The following is a 17,694-nucleotide window of genomic DNA, read 5'->3' on the forward strand; positions in this document are numbered from 1 at the left end:
GGAGTGAGGGTGCTGAGGAGGAATACACCCCACAATCCCTAGATGCACGCAGCCAAGAGCTGTTCTCAAGCCAGGAGGAAGGTAGCCAGTCACAGTGGCTGGTGCTTGGAGAAGGACAAACACCAGAGGAGATTCCCAGTAAGCGGCTTTTATTTTGGGAAGGAAGTTATTCGGTGCAGGCTCTTGGGGTGAGGAGGGTTAGGGCTGAATGCATGCCTAGATGCAGAATAGGGTGTTGATGTGCTCTCTCACATCATGGTAATCAGTCTCAGTGATCACTTCAAAGGTCTCATCCAGAACTTGGGCAATGCGTTTGCACAGGTTTCTTGGGAGAGAGCCTCTGTGGTCCTTGTCCCAGTCAGGCTAACATGTCCGTGCCACTGTGCCATAAAGGTGGGGGGACCATTGCTGCACAAAGGCAAGCTGCATATGGGCCAGGGCAGAATCCACATTGCAGTAGAAGATCCTCCCTTGCTTCCCAGATCACTCTCAGCAGCGAGATATCTTCCAGGACAAACTCCTGTGGAAAATGTGGGGACAGGGTCCCCTGCAGCTGTTAGCTCTCCTCAAGGCACAGAAACCCAGAGGACAGTATGGCCATGAAACAATCAGTCCCCCTTGGCCCTGTGCTTAATCACCATTTTGGGGCTCCCGTGGGTTATGTGTGCTCACTTTGGAACAGGCAAATTATGCTATTGTGTAGACTGTGCCCTTAAGTACGGGGGAATCATTGCTCTCTCTGGTATGAACAATGCTGTCTCTTAAGTGTTGCATTTTTCCTTTACAGATGCAACCTTAGGATCTCAGCCATCTGTGTTATCACTGGCCGAAAGACTCCAAAGAATTAGGAAGAGGTCACATAGAAGCAAAGAAGACATGCTGCATGAAGTAATGCAGCAGTCCCTTAACGAGAATCTAAAAGCCCAGGAGTGGAGGGAGAATGAAAGGAGGATCCGCCAGCAGAATGAGGAACGCCAGCACAAAAACACGGAGCTCCAGCAAAGCACAGAGCAGCAGATAAGCATCATGGAGCACCAAGCAGACTTGATCCAGGTAATTGTAGCCATGAAGGCGGAGCACTACCGTGCCCATCCCCCTCTGCAGCTCTTATCCCAAAACTCTTTCCCTTGTGTCCCCATGTCACCTCCATCCACTCTTCCCCAACATCAGGGGTTCTTATTGCCACCAGCTGTCTCCAACACCTGTAGCTTCACCACCCAGCCCTGAAAACTACGACCCTTATCCACTGCACTTAACTCCCATCACCATGCATTATAGCCATCTTGAAGTGCAGCACTCACTGCACAGCACTCCAAACAGGACATACGCAAATCTGTGATTGTACCGTTCCCCACCCCACACCCTTGCCCTTTCTGTTTCCCAAGCAGTTGTGTTTCTGTTCAATACATACATTTTCTTTTCAATAAATGGATTTTCTGGCTTTGAAAACAGTCTTTCTTATTGCATAAAGTAAAAGATACCTTAGCCCAGGAAAGCAACATGGACTGCAAGTCAGCGTAACAAACACAGATTCCTAGTAACATTGGAACCACTGCACTTCACTCCTGTGCAGGGCACCAGACATTACTAGCCTCAAATTGCTCTCTCAAGGCATCCTTAATCCTTTCAGTCCCGCACTGGGCCCCTCTAATAGCCCTGCTCTCTGGCTGTTCAAATTCAGCCTCCAGGTGGTGAACCCCCGAGTTCCATGCCTGAGTGAATCATTCACTCTTCCCTTCACAAATATTATGGAGGGTACAGCACGAGGATATAAGTGTGGGATGTTGTCATCAGCCAGGTCCAGCTTCCCATACAGAGAGCGCCAGCGGCCCTTAAAATGGTCAAAAGCACACACCACAGTCATTCTGCACTGGCTCAGCCTGTTGCTGAACGGTTCGTTGCTGCTGTCAAGGCTCCCTGTGTAAGGTTTCATGAGCCACGGCATTAAAGGGTAAGCGGGGTCTCCAAGGATCACAATCGGCATTTTGACTTTCCCTACGGTGATCTTCTTGTTTGGGAAGAAAGTCCTGGCTTGCAACTTCCTGAACAGGCCAGTGTTCCGAAAGATACATGCGTCATGCACCTTTCCAGGCCAGCCTGCGTTAATGTCAATGAAATGCCCACAGTGACTCACAAGTGCTTGGAGAACCATAGAGAAATACCCCTTCTGATTAACGTACTTGGAGGCTAGGTGGGCTGATGGCAGAACTAGAATATGCATCCCATCTATTGCCCCTCTGCAGTTAGCGAAACCCATTCGTGCAAAGCGAGCCACAATGTTATGCACATTAGGGAAGATAGAGCGTGCAACACAAAAAAAGTTGAAAGATGGTGCCAAATGTGGACGGAAGCACAGGGATTGCTGGGATGTGAACCGATGCATCACAGGGCATTGGGACAGGACCCAGAACGCCCCACACTCCATGCCCCCTTCCCACAAGCAACAGCGCCAGAATGGGAAGAGGTGCTCTGTGGGACAGCTGCCCATAATGCACTGCTCCCAATGCCACTGCAAGTGCCACACTTGTGGCCACGCCAGTGCGCTTTCAGCTGTCAGTGTGGACAGACTGCAGCACTTTCCCTGCTGCGCTCTCCAAAGGCGGGTTTAACTCACAGCGCTCTACATCTGCAAGTGCAGCCATGCCCTAAAGCTCTACAGCTGCACCGGTGCAGCATTTTAAGTATAGACCTGTCCAAAGTCAGTGAATGGCTGGGAGGGGGTAGAGCCAGCTATCACATATTACACCTTTCACTGCTGCCAGCTGAGAAAGAGACTAGAAGCAGGAATGTACCATCACCAATGTGAACACTGCTCATAATCAGAAACAGTATTAAATTTTCTAAACAATATCCAATTGGTCAAACTGCAGGATATTGTATGTTCTGTTCTTAAAAATGAAACAATCTTGGAATCAGAAACTCCATTCTGTACTTCAATCGGTATATGACAGAAGCCAGCGATCTCTGAAAAATGGTCATTCACAAAGACTAGAAGGAAAAACTGCAGTTTGGAATGTGACAAATAAATAAAACAGATCCAATCTTTAAATATCTCTCGGTGCCTACAAGCAGATAAAGTAGCTAAAGCCATGCACACTGCTGGTACTTTTACTTGTTGCTAGGCACCAGCCACTGATTCACACAGTAAGAGATCAGTTTCTGAGCCACACAGTCAAATATCAGCCAAATGATGTAGCATATACCAAATCCACCTTTGTAAGAGGCAGTGGACCTCTGGGGAACAGAAAACTAATGTCAGGAAGAAAAAACTTTCCTCTACGATGAATTACTGCTGAGTTAGCAATCTATTCTGGCTAGGGCTCTGATTTCACTATGGCGTAACTGATACTGGGATACTTCTGCCACTGTTTTCTAGTGCTGTACAAAAAGATAGCCAGAGAATGTGGTGAAATTCTAGCCCCACTGAAGTCAATGGCAGAACTCCTATTGTTTTCAGCAGAGTCAGGATTTCACCCCAAGGTGTTTCGGTACAGTATTTTGCATAAACTCCCTCTATACTCAAATCACTGATCAGTGCAACATTCCCCAACATCTGAAAACCATTAGTACTGTACTGAAAGAGCCATTTGGCTCAGCTGGATTTTGGAAATATCTGAATTTTGTATTTCTATAGTAATTCTCAGTCAGTAATCTCAAAGCACTTTAAAAAAAGTAGGTATTATTATTTTCTTTTACTCAAGGAGAAATGGAGACATAGAAAGGTGAAATAACTGCCACTGGATAGCTCTCTCACTCTGGGCACGTGATGCTATTAGAAAGTAGGCTTTCTGATTCCCAGTTTCACGCATTGGCCTGTAGGCCAAGTTCCTCTGATATAAATGTTTGGTGCCAATTCACAGAATAGTATCTTCAAATCGTTGTACTGTACTGCACAGGAATTTGTTTGTCTTAACAATTTATGATATAAAACAGAGACTGAACACATTTCCTCCTTTGCAACCTCATTTTCCTGAAAGTGCAACAACATAAAATTCATAAACTCATCTTAATTATTCTCTTTATACTGGGCAACATTTTATACTTAAGTAGCAAAGACATGCCAAACTGGCCACTTGATACTAACAAAGAACAGACACTTAACAATAGATATTTAAAATTTTATTTTTAATTGAAACACTTGATGAATTAAGAGAAAATTACACCACGATTTAAATTTTAAAAGGATGTCACATACAGTACAGCTTGTTTTATAGCTTTCTGATTATTTACATTGCAATAATTTCCTTTTATAGCCTTATGCTGTAGATGACATCTACTGGGCAAACATAGGACTGACATGGTGTGATGGGTACTCTCTCCTATGTGCTCTAAATTGCCAAAAGGAATAAATCATTACTTGCTCTCTCCAACAAGGATTTGGAAGCCTGCATCTGTTAGACAGGCAGATACTTAGTCACTGTCAAGATGAGAGAGGAGAAGCACAATCCCTCAATTAGCTAGAGCTGCTGGAAGGGAAAGGGTTCCTTTGTGTTTGAAGGTGAAGGGATAACCAAACTGGTCTCCATGGATCACTGTCTCTACTATATCCTGAATGGGATGTCTGCTTCAGCAGCTTTGTATGGGAGCAGCAGAAGCAGACGTTGGGGAAAATACTGCTTATTTTGGTCACCACTAGTTCAGTCCCTTTTGCTGTTTCAATGATAACCTCCCTATCCTGTTCCACTAATGATCAGTAGCAGATATCGAGGGAGCAGAACTTTAAAGTGGTATTCAAACACAAGTATCTAGAGAGAAAACACAGAAACTCCCTCTTACATTACTATGGCTAATTATTCCCACTGGGATTAATGTCATCCCACCGATAACATACATTAGATTAGATAAAAGTGCCATCAGGAGTATTTTCCAGGGTTCAAGGTGGGTTAAGATTTTCTTTCTTTCTCTTTTTTTTTTGGTGTGTGTGTGTGTGTGTCTCTTTTTTTTTTTGATGTGTGTGTGTGAGAGAGAGAGAGAATGAGAGAGAGAGAGAGAGAGAGACTGATTTTAGAAGCAGATTTCTAACAACTCAAAAATCTTCAAGACCATACAACAAATAAAAATATTCAATGCATTTTTCAAACAATGATTTCTCACATTTTGTATTAACTATATACTGATACAGAGATTCTTTAAAGATAAAAACACAAATGACTCGATTTTTAAAAGCTCAAGAGTGCTGTGTAATTTTCCACTTAGTTTGCATGTGCAACTACAATGGCTGGACAGGCATACCAGATATTTAAAAGCACAGAGACAGATGTATGCATAATCTAACTGACACAGGCAAATACTTTGGTTTTCATGGTAATTACACATAAACGCAGACACAAATGCACACACTTCTGTGTTTGTGGGAATGAGTGTCTGAAATTCTGAAAAATTAATCCATAATTTGTACATATTTGAAGATTTCAAAAGAAACTTTTTCCAGATGGTCCAGAAGTTAGCATCACCCTAGAAAAAATGCCACATAGTAGGGAACTTCCAGATGCTTAAATGAATGACAGTCTTATCTACTGTTATGAATTTTTAAACTAACACATATTTAACAATTGCTAAAGATTATGAAAAGAGGAAAGTTTATGCCACTTTGACCTGAAGGTTTGTGAATGTTTATATATACACACCCACATACAAAGAGTATTGGTAAGCATATTTCCCCTAACATCTTTGATATCTGGAAAATCATGATGATGCAAAAGAGAGAAAAGGATTTTGCTCTGTATATGAAATATATTTGTTTCTGTAAAATCCTGTGTATAGTAAATTCTCATAGGTTTATTTGTGGAGGTTTTTGCTAAGGTAGGCATATTCCTTTTCCCTTTCTGTGAACATTAAGGTAAGATCTCACCAGATACTGTTCGTGAACTGAAGATTTTAGAGTAGAAATCTATCAGTAATTCAGTGAAGAGATTTAGAGGATTCAAAGCACGCAGGGAAGAAGCTCCTTTAGGCGGCCAGATTAAATTCAACCCAAAGACACACGCCAGGTTGGATCCAGTCATTTTGTTATAAATACTCTCCTGGGATACCTGGAAAAGAACATACATACCGCTACTGAAAGTGACAAACACAAGCAATATGAAGGGCCAAATCCCACACAGAGCTGCCTGGAGTGAATACTCTATAACCACAGGGGCCTAAATGGATCCTGAAAGGTCAGCCCACTTGAGCACATAGTAGCTATGCTACTGCCCTGCCCAGGCCCTGCCTCAAGGCTGAGTCCACAGCTCTGGGCCATCCAGGTGCTAGGGAATGGCATTTGGGAGTCATTCGAAAAGCAGAGGGCTTCCCTAATCCCATGATAGGAAGCTGATTGACAGCTAGTGGCATAGGTAGGCCATGTGGCCATAAATCAGGTTTTACTGGTTGATGACTTGGAGAATATGGGTTCTATTGGACCAAAGATCACAACAGTCCTCCTATTGCAACTTGAGGGGAAACAAGGCAGTGACACCACTCCCAATCTCCCTCCAAAATCTAATCTTTCTTGGTTAGAAGGTAAGGACACCCTCATGAACAGGTAGCAGTAAGCCTGGGGGTTACTGCAGGTCTGAGACCCAGCTGCCAGGAGTGAGAAAGACCAGGATTCACGGAGGGCAGCTTGGCACGTGCATAAGTTCTAAGGATCCTCCACCTGAGAAACCAGATATTGATCCCATACACAACCCAGTTTTCCTCCCTTGAGTTGACATGGCTATAGCGCTCTGGGGTGTGAAAAATGAATATCCCTGAGCGTCATAGCTCCACTGACCTGACTCTTGGTGTAGATGCAGCCAGGTTGACAGAAGAATGCTTCCATCAACCTAGCTACTGTCACTCAGGGAGTTGGAGTTGTTAAAGTGATGGAAAAATCTCTTCTGTCACTGTAGTCTGCATCTATATTACTGGGTACAGTGGCATAGCCATGGCATTGTAGCTATGCTGCTATAGTGCCCATATTGCAGATATGGACTCAGTAATGATCTGTCCAGTGAAGAGCCTCCTTACTCAGCCATCTGGGGCTTATGTGCCCTGTACCACCACATAAACAGAACTCAAGATTTAGCCTCAAACTGAGTAACTGCAAATGATCCTGCATGCCATGCTGTAAAGAGGAAAAGAACCCATTTCCTGACAAACAAATTGAACTATGTATTAATTAACAAGGTGCTGGTGTACATTTTTTGCCCTATTTTTATAACTAGAGCCCAAAAAAGTGCTTCTGCAAGATAATCTGCATACACATAAGCATAGTTTTCGGAGCCTACTAAACTCATCTATTCATGCATAAATCAACTAACTGCACATGCCAATGGAAACTTGTACGTACAAAGACTTGTTTGTGAACGCACACACATTTGATGAACTCAGCTGAGCATCCATGCATGTAAATCTTTTGTGAGCACCATTTAGGGCCCGGGTCTTGAAGACGTGGCTTGTTTTCCCCTTGTTATTTGTATTGTGGTAATGCCTGGATACCTCAACTGGGGGACATTGTATAGCTGCTGTACAAACATCCAACACTTTCCACTGCTCAGATCTGCTCTGAGTGGCCAGGTACTGCTATTACCCAAGCAGCCTGAGATATTCTTGAGTGGGGAATAGACAGTTTGCTCCTTTTTCGGTATGCTGGGCTCATTACTGAAGGAATCATTCACTGCTAGTCTAAGGTCAAAGGACTTGGAGCCATTCCCATAACTCAGGTATTTACTGCTGTTGGAATCACATTGTCTTGCTGTAGTGTCCCTTGGTCACAAGAAGATGTGTCATTAAGTAAGGGAGTAGAGACTGCAGAGCGAAGTGTGGGTCTTTTGCTGAGAAGCTTGAATCAAATGTACCATCTTTAAAAACTGTATCTTGTGATTACATTTCATCCCACTTCATAAAATTACCACAAGTACCTCTTGCACTACTCAAGGCTGAGCTTGTGAGGGAATTAAATTGCCTCTTATACGTAAGAAGGGTGATCGTCACAGGTAAAAATTGGGATTACTGGAAGAGCCGTGTATTCAAGTTTGAATTATGGCTGCTTGCATAGCACACCTGACCTATGATGAATAGAAATCTCTAGCTTCCAGGTGGTTTCACATTACCTTGACCTTTATGAATGCAAACACTCCCTCAAACGTGAAAGATTAAAAGCTACAGATCAGCAAAAATTGCAGATCTGAGTGCTAATATCAACTTGACTCTGTGTTTTACATAACAAGGCACACTCAAAAATAAATGCTATGTTCTGTTGCCCAATTACAGAAAACACTATGTAGTACTTTTGCACACCTCATTAACACCTCAAGTGTTCAGCTCTTAAGAAGTGTGTTGAGATGGTGTATCTATTATTGGAACAAAGGCACTTACACGATTCAAAACACTGAGGAGAGATATCAGTTGCTGAAATAATAGCAAATGACGTGAGGATTTTTATAATAGCTTTTGGAGTTCAGTTAAGTAATGATAAATGAACATGTAGGTATGAAAGGCACCCACTAGTCCTGTGTGCATCGGGGTTGTATCAGTATGTTTCCTTTAATACTGTTTTTTGGTGGGGTTTTGCTTTAAAGAGGCATTAAAATAACTTGTTTCTGAAATGTGGCTCACAAGTACATGGCACACAAGGTCTTCCCCTGAGGACCAATTCCTCAGATGGTATAAATCAGCAAAGTGTCTCAGAATTTAACAGGATTTGTGAGTGCCCAGCACTCTGAAAATCAGGCTGCTTTACGTAGATGCCTCATAAATATGTATGAAGGGGCTTAAATTTAAGCATCGAGGCTTGAAAAAGTTAGCCTAGAGAGATGGCAAATTGGGCAGTAGGAAGGGAGATTGCATTGCTGCTACTACTGCTATATTGCTCTTCTGTGGATAAATAGATGACTTTGGACTCCAGGGGCTACTGATCCAACACCTTTCTCTGGCACTAAAGGCTTTACAGGCTTGTTTATTTAATCGCTAGGGGGGAAACATTATTTCCAAGCTTTTTCTAAAAAGTTATTTCACACAAAAAGGGGAAGTAAAATAAATAAAATAATTAAAAGCAATAGAAATGTGGAAGTGTCCCTTTCAAACACATTAGCAAATGTGAGGTTTTAGTTCTATTTACACCGTGGTTTCAATTATTTATACAGAGTTTTATATTGAAGTTATCACTGAAGTCATTATTCAACTCTGACTTTTATTAGAAGAGGAGATGTGCTGCAGCTTGAAGCTGCTGCATTGACAATTAATGCACAACAGCCTTTTTGCATTTCTCCGATTCTTCAATATCTTTCTTTTCTTTCTTTTATTTTAAATGTTGAATTTTGCAAAATCAGACTTTAAAAAAAAAGTCTGCCAGAATTATGGGATTTTGCCTATACTCACCATATGAAGGAAGCATATCAAGTATTTCAGAACAACATAATTGTGCTCAGGAAGTCCTTGGATTACTTGTTTACAGCTCGTCACTCGTAAACTGCTTTCCACACCTGTAATATCAAGGTAATATGTAATGTAATCCAATAGGCATAAAAATATAGACAAGGTTGCAATTTTCTTTTCTGGACAATTTATATGCTCAGTGGCACCTGCAAAAATCTGGTGAAGTTACTTTGGATTTACATCTCTGTAAGTGAGAACTGAATTTAGCTTGATCTGTGTACACTGCTTCCCTTTGTTGGGATATGTGATGAGGCAGCTGCCCCTCACAGGCAGAAAAGGGATTAAAAGCAGCCCTAGGGAGACTGCACTGGAGGCAGCCAATTAGAAAGGGTCTGAAGGGAGCAGACAATCAGGGCCAGGCAGGCCAATATAAAAAAGAGAGCTGCAGGGCAGAGGAGTGCAGTTGTCTGCTGGGAGCCCCAGGAGAAAGGACTGTGTTTCTGGAGGGCTGAGAGAACTGTCAGTACCCTAGATAGAGCAGTGCTGCTGGCAGGGACTGGGGGAGCAAGAGACAGCTCCTGGCTGGGTGCTGGGTATTGCAGGCTGAAGCCCTGAGGCAAGGGCAACAAGGATGCTGGGGCTATGAGGAAATGGCCAATTTGGTGCAGTAGCCATTAAGGAAAGTGGCTGAACAGTGGACTGCAGGTCCCCCAGAAGGAAGGGGCAGTGTATGGCATGGATGGAGGGCTGTGCTGCTGAAGAGGATGCCAGAGTTCTTGGAGAGACATGGGTCCTGGTGGTGAGGAACCACCCAAAGAGGGTGCACTAATGTACAGAGCTAATTCCCAAGACCACCAGCAGGAGGTGCTGGAATGGTAAGTTACAGGATAATACAGGATAATCTCTGTTACAGGATAATAATTAGTGGCATGACTTTGGACTGTGAAAACACTTTCAACTGAGATTTTCAAAGCATCTTCCAAGTATTAATTAAGCCTTGCACCATCCCTGTGAAGCAGGCAAGGATTATTATGCCCACTTTTACAGACAAGAGAACTGAGAGACAGAAGTGAAGTTAATAAAAAATCATGATGTTAGTCATTGATAGTTATGAATAGAATCTAAAACACGTGATTCCCAGCCTCTCATATAATCACTGGATAGCACAGCTCAGAGCCTGAGAATAACCCTCAGACTATTCTCTCTACCAGATGAGTGAGCTGAAGCTGTTTCTTTGCTAGAGGGAAATTTCATGGTCCTAAATTTGAATCCCATTACCTCTCTTTATGTATTGGGTACAGCTGCCCTATATTTATTCCCTGAATCAAGTGTCAATGAGACCCCTGCCACTCAAAATGCTCTCTCCTTACTCATATACCTGCAAACATACCTCTGTTGTGACCCTGCAACAATCCTCCATGTTCAAGTCCTAGGCAGAGACTGACAAGATGGTGATTTCTGTGGATATGCGTTCTCTAGAAACTAGCTTGACATCATTAAATTCATTTTCACTGATAAGCTACATAGGGTTTGAACCCAAGACTCCAAGGGGAAAGTAAACGACACCCTCAACCACTTAGCTAGTCTATTTGACTTCCAATTACATGAACATTAGAATATATTTTAAGGTGTTCTCCAAAAGACCCCCACACAGTAAATTGCATAGAACTCCATGAAAGCTTTAAACAAAATTTAGTTATTAATTTACACTGTACCCTGGATTATCACTCACATGAGCCAAGCTAAATATGTGCATAGGTGGCTGCAGGATCAGGGACATGTTCAACTTTTCTTCTTCTTCTTCTTCTTCTTCTTCTTTGTTTTGCAATAATGCCTAGGAGCCACATTTATGGATCAGGACCCCATTGTACTATGCAAACATATAACCAAACGACAGTCCCTGCCTGAAAATCGTAGTCACCAGCTGCAACAGAGTCACCCCCACTGATAACAATATCAGCTTTCCAACAGCAGAGTCTCTCAGTTATTAGCAGACTATGAACAAACTGTTCTGGAAGCAACCAACCCTTAGTTACCCCCACCTCAAAGAGCACCTGGTTAGAACAAACACCCAGTCACAAATTGTGAACGAAAGTTCTGTTGACTCAATGCTTACCAGAATTTAGAACCCACCCAGAATGAAACCAGTGGATAGGTCTCTTCAAGCAGCGTGTACTAAATGCCAGACATACTGGAATATATTGAGTCACTCTGTCAGCATAAAATATTCTCAATGCCTGGAAAAAGGCCACATGATTGAAGTTTTATCACCAGTAGATTCATGTGATGTCAGCCCTTTAGATAATTAATATATTCCCCTCTCTAAGCTTTAAGTCAATCTGGTTTGTTCCCTAATATTTTATTCCAGAGTAGTAGTTCTACTAAAATTTCAATGAAATATATGTAGGCTGGGCCAAATTCTACTACCACAATTTCACCAGTGCAGATGAAGATACTGGGGTTGAACTGGTGTAACTGAGTGTGGTCCAATGTTTTGAAGTAATTGAGTAAAGCACGCTGGAAATTTTGCTCAATTCTTGATAAGGCAGGATTGCAGTACAAATAAATGAATAAACCTTGGTTAAAGCGAGAGGCCCATGTGTGGGCCTTTGGGGCTAAATCTTCAAGCTCCTACCTGCTCTGTGCAGACATTACATATCACATAGGATGCTTCCATAAGAGTGGAGTTTGCCCTGGTGGCATTGTTCCAAATTCCTCCCTTGCTTAACTTCCTCACTGCACACTGATCCCCATCTGGCTGCCAACTTCCATCCCCAAGGGCAGTTGCACTTTAGCAGTGAAGTGATTTTTATATGGAGCAGTAAATAGCTTCTGAAAGCATTTTGAAAAACTCCAGGATGCAAAGCATCATATAAAAAACACACAAAAAGAACAGAAACACCTTTGAACAAGGGGGTTTAGTATGGGAAAAGGGAATAGAGCAAAGTGGGGGTGGAAGAAAAGGTGCATATTAATATATTGTACTATAAATATATAATAATATGCTGTTCTGTACTTCAACATGGGTCAAGATTTTAAAATATAGAAATCCAAAATGAGACTACTAAGTCTGTATTTAGGCCCGTGGTCTATTTTCAGAAATCCCGAGTTTCAGAAACTCTTATGCACCTGCCAGGCTGGAGGTTGTTAGCTGCTCAGGACTTTTGAAAATCAGGCAGATGCCTAAATATGGACTTGCAGTCTAATTTTAGGGTCCTATTTCTGAAAGCCTTGGCCATGGATTTTTACCTCTGTCCTCTATTGGATGGAAAGTTATGCTTGCTTTCGGATCAGTCTAGTGCAGGGGTATCAAACTCAATTTACCTTAGGGCCAGTGCCAGTTCTCAAATCCTCCCAGCGGGACAATGTCACTGAAGACGGTGTTCAAAAAAGAAAATGTTTATATTGTATTTTTTTAATTTTGAATTTCATAGAAATAATAAAACTGTCATACAACTTTATAAAATTCTTTGCCTGCCAGAGAGTTTTCAGTGTTTGCCAGGCACCTTGCAACACTTAAGATCTGTCAGTTTGTTGATGTTTGGCCTCAGTGACTGAGCAGTTGAAACCTTCAGGACTGCAGCAAGATGTGCCTCAGATAGTTGTGTTCGGTATTTTGACTTCTTTATATTCATTGTGGGAAAAAGTGACACAGCCTCCATGGCTGACTCTGCCCAGCAACTAATGATGCTGCCTCCATGGCTGACTCTGCCTGGCAACTAGTGATGGTACCTCTGTCCATCTCCCCTAGCCAATGGGAGCTGCAGGGGGCAGCACCTGCAGCAGACAGAGCCGGCAGCGTGGCTGCTTGCCTCTCTCCTCTGCAGGCCACAGTGGGGAGGTTCTTGGGCTGTAGATGGCCTGCAGGCTGGGACTTTGAGACCCCAGTCTAATGCCTGCAGCTTATTGGAGATGACCGTTCCTATACAAATCCTACTGTGTCATGGGTTAATGACTGAGTCATTATAAATTAGCCAAACCCAGTTCAATTACAAATATAAAACTCATGACATAAGTGATTTATACTCACTAGTGATTCCAAGGATTTGATCGTAGGATTCAAAGGTTAGCAAAGGCTGTGGGAGTTCCCTGAGGAAAGTCTTCAGAATAACAGCAGGAATATGGATATCTCCATAGTCATCAAAATTCACTGGCTTCCCTAGAGGACCAAAAGGATGATTCCTCAGTTAAATATTTCAACATATCTTTTATTATGTTTAAAAACTGTGTTCCAAACCACAGTTAGAAAAAGAAAACCTCCTTGTTTTCAGCTGCTGCAAAATCTTAACATTGTCACGTTGTACTTTTTTAAATGGAGTTTTAATAATCTAGCTTCAAGAGATTCACCTCAAAAAGACATTTCAGCAAATGAATTCAACACATTTCACAAACTGTTGTGTAAAATTATATTTCATTGTCATTACCATGGAAAAACACTAGAGACAAAATGACAAGAAGATCCTGCTCTGGATAATTTGTAACTAACTGCAGTAACCTACTGAGCATTGAGGCAATGCAATTGTTTATGAAAAAGTAGACCATTTTTGGCTTAAGCCTCATAATTCATTAGCTGCTTCAGATCTTGTAAACTCCAGCTCTGACATCAATTGATGACTCATTATTCAGAAAGCTTTAAATGCCTGTCGTTATCTTTCAGGTTTCTGTATTACTGCTTACACTAATATGACATTTTAGGTTACAAATGGGTTTATGATTAACTAATTACATGAAAGATAGCGATACTGTGTCACCAACAGATACAACATCCATGTGGCCTTTAGAGTGTTATTAATTTAAAGCAATGGGAGGATGGTGACTTACCCTGATTATACAGTTTATGAATCTCTTTGATAGTTTGTATGCTGGCTGACCTTCTGAACAGGCCTTCTACTCGGAGCCCTGAAAAAATAAAATGGAGGTGCTCTGTGTGAAAGCTGTTGTTCCCTGGCTTGTTTTGATGGGTTTAAATCCTATTAGAACAGAGTGAGTGGATTTGGTGACAAGTACACATGAGATTCAGAGGCAAGTGTTTTTCAAACACTGCCATTTTGTTGAGTTTAGAGTCCAGCGAGGTTCTTCTGAAGAGGTGCCTGCATTTTGTGATCCATCAAGCCAGGATGTAGAAGCAAACATGCTTTTACCCTGTAATAGCAATCTGAGATCATCCTTCAGCACAGTTTGTGGAAATAACATTTGCTTTTCTCAAGGTTTTATTAAACACTTTGCAATTAACTTTACCCTGAAAGAAAAAAAATTAACAAAAGTGCCCACATGACAAAGGAGATTAAGTCCCATTTCAAAGATAGTAGTGCCTAATGGCTTATCTGTACAAACACTTAGTTCGTGGCAAGCTGGGGTGTGAATCTACCCCACACTAGCCTGCCACAGTCTAGCTGTCTGTGTGGACCCTGCTGCCATATTTTAAAAGTTCTCTATTGCACTTTAATCTATTCCTGTTTCACAGCAGGGTAGATAAAAATGCACCACAGAACATTTAGCGCACAGCAGCAGGATACACATGTAAGTTAATGTGCAGCAGGCCAGCATGGAGTAGATTAACATCCCAGTTTGCCATCAATTAATGTTCAAGTAGACAAGCCCTTAGACTATTAAAATCATTGGGATTTAGGTTCCTAAGTCCCTTTTGAAAATGGGACTTTGGTCATACAGGGATTTTGCAAATTTTAACCTAAATTTCCCACAAAGGCATTTACTATCCAAAGACAGAGAAAACAATGCAGTGAACTTCCCACATTCAAAGCTTTAGATAAACATTTACGTGAACGATTATGAACCTCTTCAGTTTGCAAAATCTGGGACAAGAACAAGTTATGAGCATTCTGGTACTTTTTGTTTCCAATTTGGCACGAAGTCACTTTTCCCTCTCCCCAACCTGTGCTGCTCCACCCAATCTGCATCTCCTGCAAGGCACAGTATAGAGTCTGACAGAGGATGCTTCATGCTCTGGAATCACTTTCCCTGCTGGTCCAACAAAACTCAAAGTCTCTTGATCTTTCGAGGAAGGAGGAAAGCTGTTTGCTTGAAGGGATGGCTGCCTGTGTGGGAGGTACATAGATTTTTAGGCAATGTCCTGCCAACCCTTTTGCATGTGCTTAACTTTAAGCATGCAAGTAGCCTCATTGAAATTAGTGGTCATGTGCTCTAAGTTAAGTACCATGCAAAAGTGTTTGAGTGAATAGGGCCTTATTTTGGTTTGAGAGTGTTTTAAGTAGAACTAGTTACAACATTTTTGCTGAAATATGCTGTTTCATCAACGTTTCAATGTTTTCCAGAGATGTATTGGTTTCCACAAAACTTTTGATAGGCAGGTTTTTAGATCAGGGAGGGAGGGACTCTCTATCGTGGTAGGTAGGACACTGGCCTGGCACATGGGAGACTCACGTTAAAGTCCCTGCTTTCTCTCCTGTTTCTCTGGTGTGTAAGCTGTGAAAAGACAGAGCCACTAGGGGGTATAAGGCAGGCAGATATAAGCCTGTGTATGCAGAAAATAAAGTTCGTCTTGTATTCACTTCCACCATGGTGTTCTGGGTCTCTGTAAACTCAACCCTCATTCCATTTGTGTGAAAATATTCTAAAGGTTTTATTTTTGCTCTAACGTGAAACTAAATTGTTGTCCTTAGGTCAGCTCTAGTTTTTAGTCAATATGTTGATTACCATAAATTCACTCAAGTTGGTGTGTAAGGATGCACTTCATAAAACATAGGTTCATATATTATTTGTAGCCATCTACTGAATGATGTTCATGAGAGTGTGAGTCAATATAATAACAGGATCAAGAATGTCAACTAGTGGTAAAACCTAAACAGAAATAAGTCAACAGAATTTGAATGGACACTCAACTAATATTTACAGTATGTACAAGAACATCTGTTAGTAATTTAATTCCCAATTTTGCAAATTTAAATATCTAAATTTAAAGCTAAGCATGGGCATGACTATTTGCAGGATATGGGGTTAATACTAAACTTCAGAACATGTAGTCAAGTCTGGAAGAGTTATGAATGACAGTATACCAGAAAAACTACTTACACAGAGCCTAGGAGGACAATATAGAGAGTGTGTGTATTAGAGGACCAAATAGCTATCTGAATGCTTGTTTTACTCCCATCCAACCATATTTAAATTGAATAAAGTTATTGCAAGCCACATCATCTGCGCTATTCAATTTATAGCTCAACCTGTGTGAAACTACAGTTCTGAAAATGGTAGGCAAAACAATACAATAATTTCCTGAAAATTTGAGAGTTTCACTCTAGCTGACATTGCTGCAGATAGTATTTTCTAGACAACAAGTTTTCCTTGGGGTGGATCTCATAATTGTTCACTATTTCATTTTAATGAGTTTATTTAACAGTTAATGCCTTTATCTGATGTGGCTCTCCCTCTATAAACTGCTATGTAATATACATCCACTTTTAACGTGTTTATTCCTTTATCGGGTATGCTTTACAGTGAGCTTTCCTGGGTCTAATTGAATATATTAATCTGAAGTGCAGATAGCAACTGTGCATGCTGAGCACTAAGTCTCATCACTGTTACAATAATTATACTTAATACCAAACTTTTCCCAGGTAAGTTTCTTAGCGGTCTTATGGGCAAAAGTGACTTTAAGCTTCACCTACAGAAACATGGAATAATGATGTCACTTACGCTGTTTTCAGAGGTAATTTTTCGGGACAAATAAAATGTAAGCAATAAATGGTAATTTGTTTTACCAAAAGCACCAAGCAAGCAGTTACCAAAAGTAGATTTCTTCCAGACCCTTTAACACCCCCCGCACCAGTCCACACGTACAACTATTTAAATTAACCAATTTTGATTACCTTTAAGTCAGCACAGCCATCCTTAAAGCAAAACTCCTGCAACTAATTTCTCTTTTCACCTGGGAAGTGAATTGCATGATTTTCTTTTCTCCCTAAACCAGCAATGTTTTTCTTCAGGTGGAAAATGTGACCCTTTTATAAAGCATGGGTCATAACTTTAGCAAAAAGGTGGTAGAGGAAGGGTCATTTTTTTGTAGGAATAAAAACAGCCTTTTTTCTGACTGATTCCTTTTGATCTTTGTAGTATATAGGAATTGGAAAGTATCCATTTAAAAAAGTTCGTATTCCTCATGTGGATCTCACTCTCAGAAGCCACCAGGAATCTTGTCAGAACAGAAATGTATGTGTATATATGTAGCCTTGCATGATATATACAGTTAGTAAACTTAGCATTCGAATTCCACTCTACCTTTGTGGGTCCTTCATATTATGTTGTTTTGTTAAGAGCGAGAGACACAACTGCCTTTTTGAGTAACTTAGTACTAGTTAGCACCAGGTCTGCAAAGCACAT

The 17,694-nt window shown here is 41.4% G+C and overlaps 1 protein-coding gene across 3 annotated transcripts in view; it reads right to left on the bottom strand.

The window, feature by feature from the left end:
* Positions 1 to 4,166: 4,166 nt before the first annotated feature.
* ARHGAP8 (Rho GTPase activating protein 8) overlaps positions 4,167 to 17,694 on the bottom strand; it is a 113,361-nt gene continuing 99,833 nt past the window's right edge. For all 3 annotated transcript variants that reach the window (XM_030539842.1, XM_030539835.1, XM_030539829.1), the window contains 4 exons: positions 14,161 to 14,238; positions 13,370 to 13,498; positions 9,343 to 9,446; positions 4,167 to 6,032 (listed from right to left, as the gene is read on the bottom strand). In XM_030539842.1, coding sequence (XP_030395702.1) covers positions 5,835 to 6,032; positions 9,343 to 9,446; positions 13,370 to 13,498; positions 14,161 to 14,238 — 509 coding nt within the window. In that variant the 3' untranslated portion in view covers positions 4,167 to 5,834. The remainder of the gene's footprint in view (positions 6,033 to 9,342; positions 9,447 to 13,369; positions 13,499 to 14,160; positions 14,239 to 17,694) is intronic.

The sequence above is a fragment of the Gopherus evgoodei genome, chromosome 1 (genome assembly GCF_007399415.2).
Source record: "Gopherus evgoodei ecotype Sinaloan lineage chromosome 1, rGopEvg1_v1.p, whole genome shotgun sequence".
Classification (NCBI taxonomy): domain Eukaryota; kingdom Metazoa; phylum Chordata; order Testudines; family Testudinidae; genus Gopherus; species Gopherus evgoodei.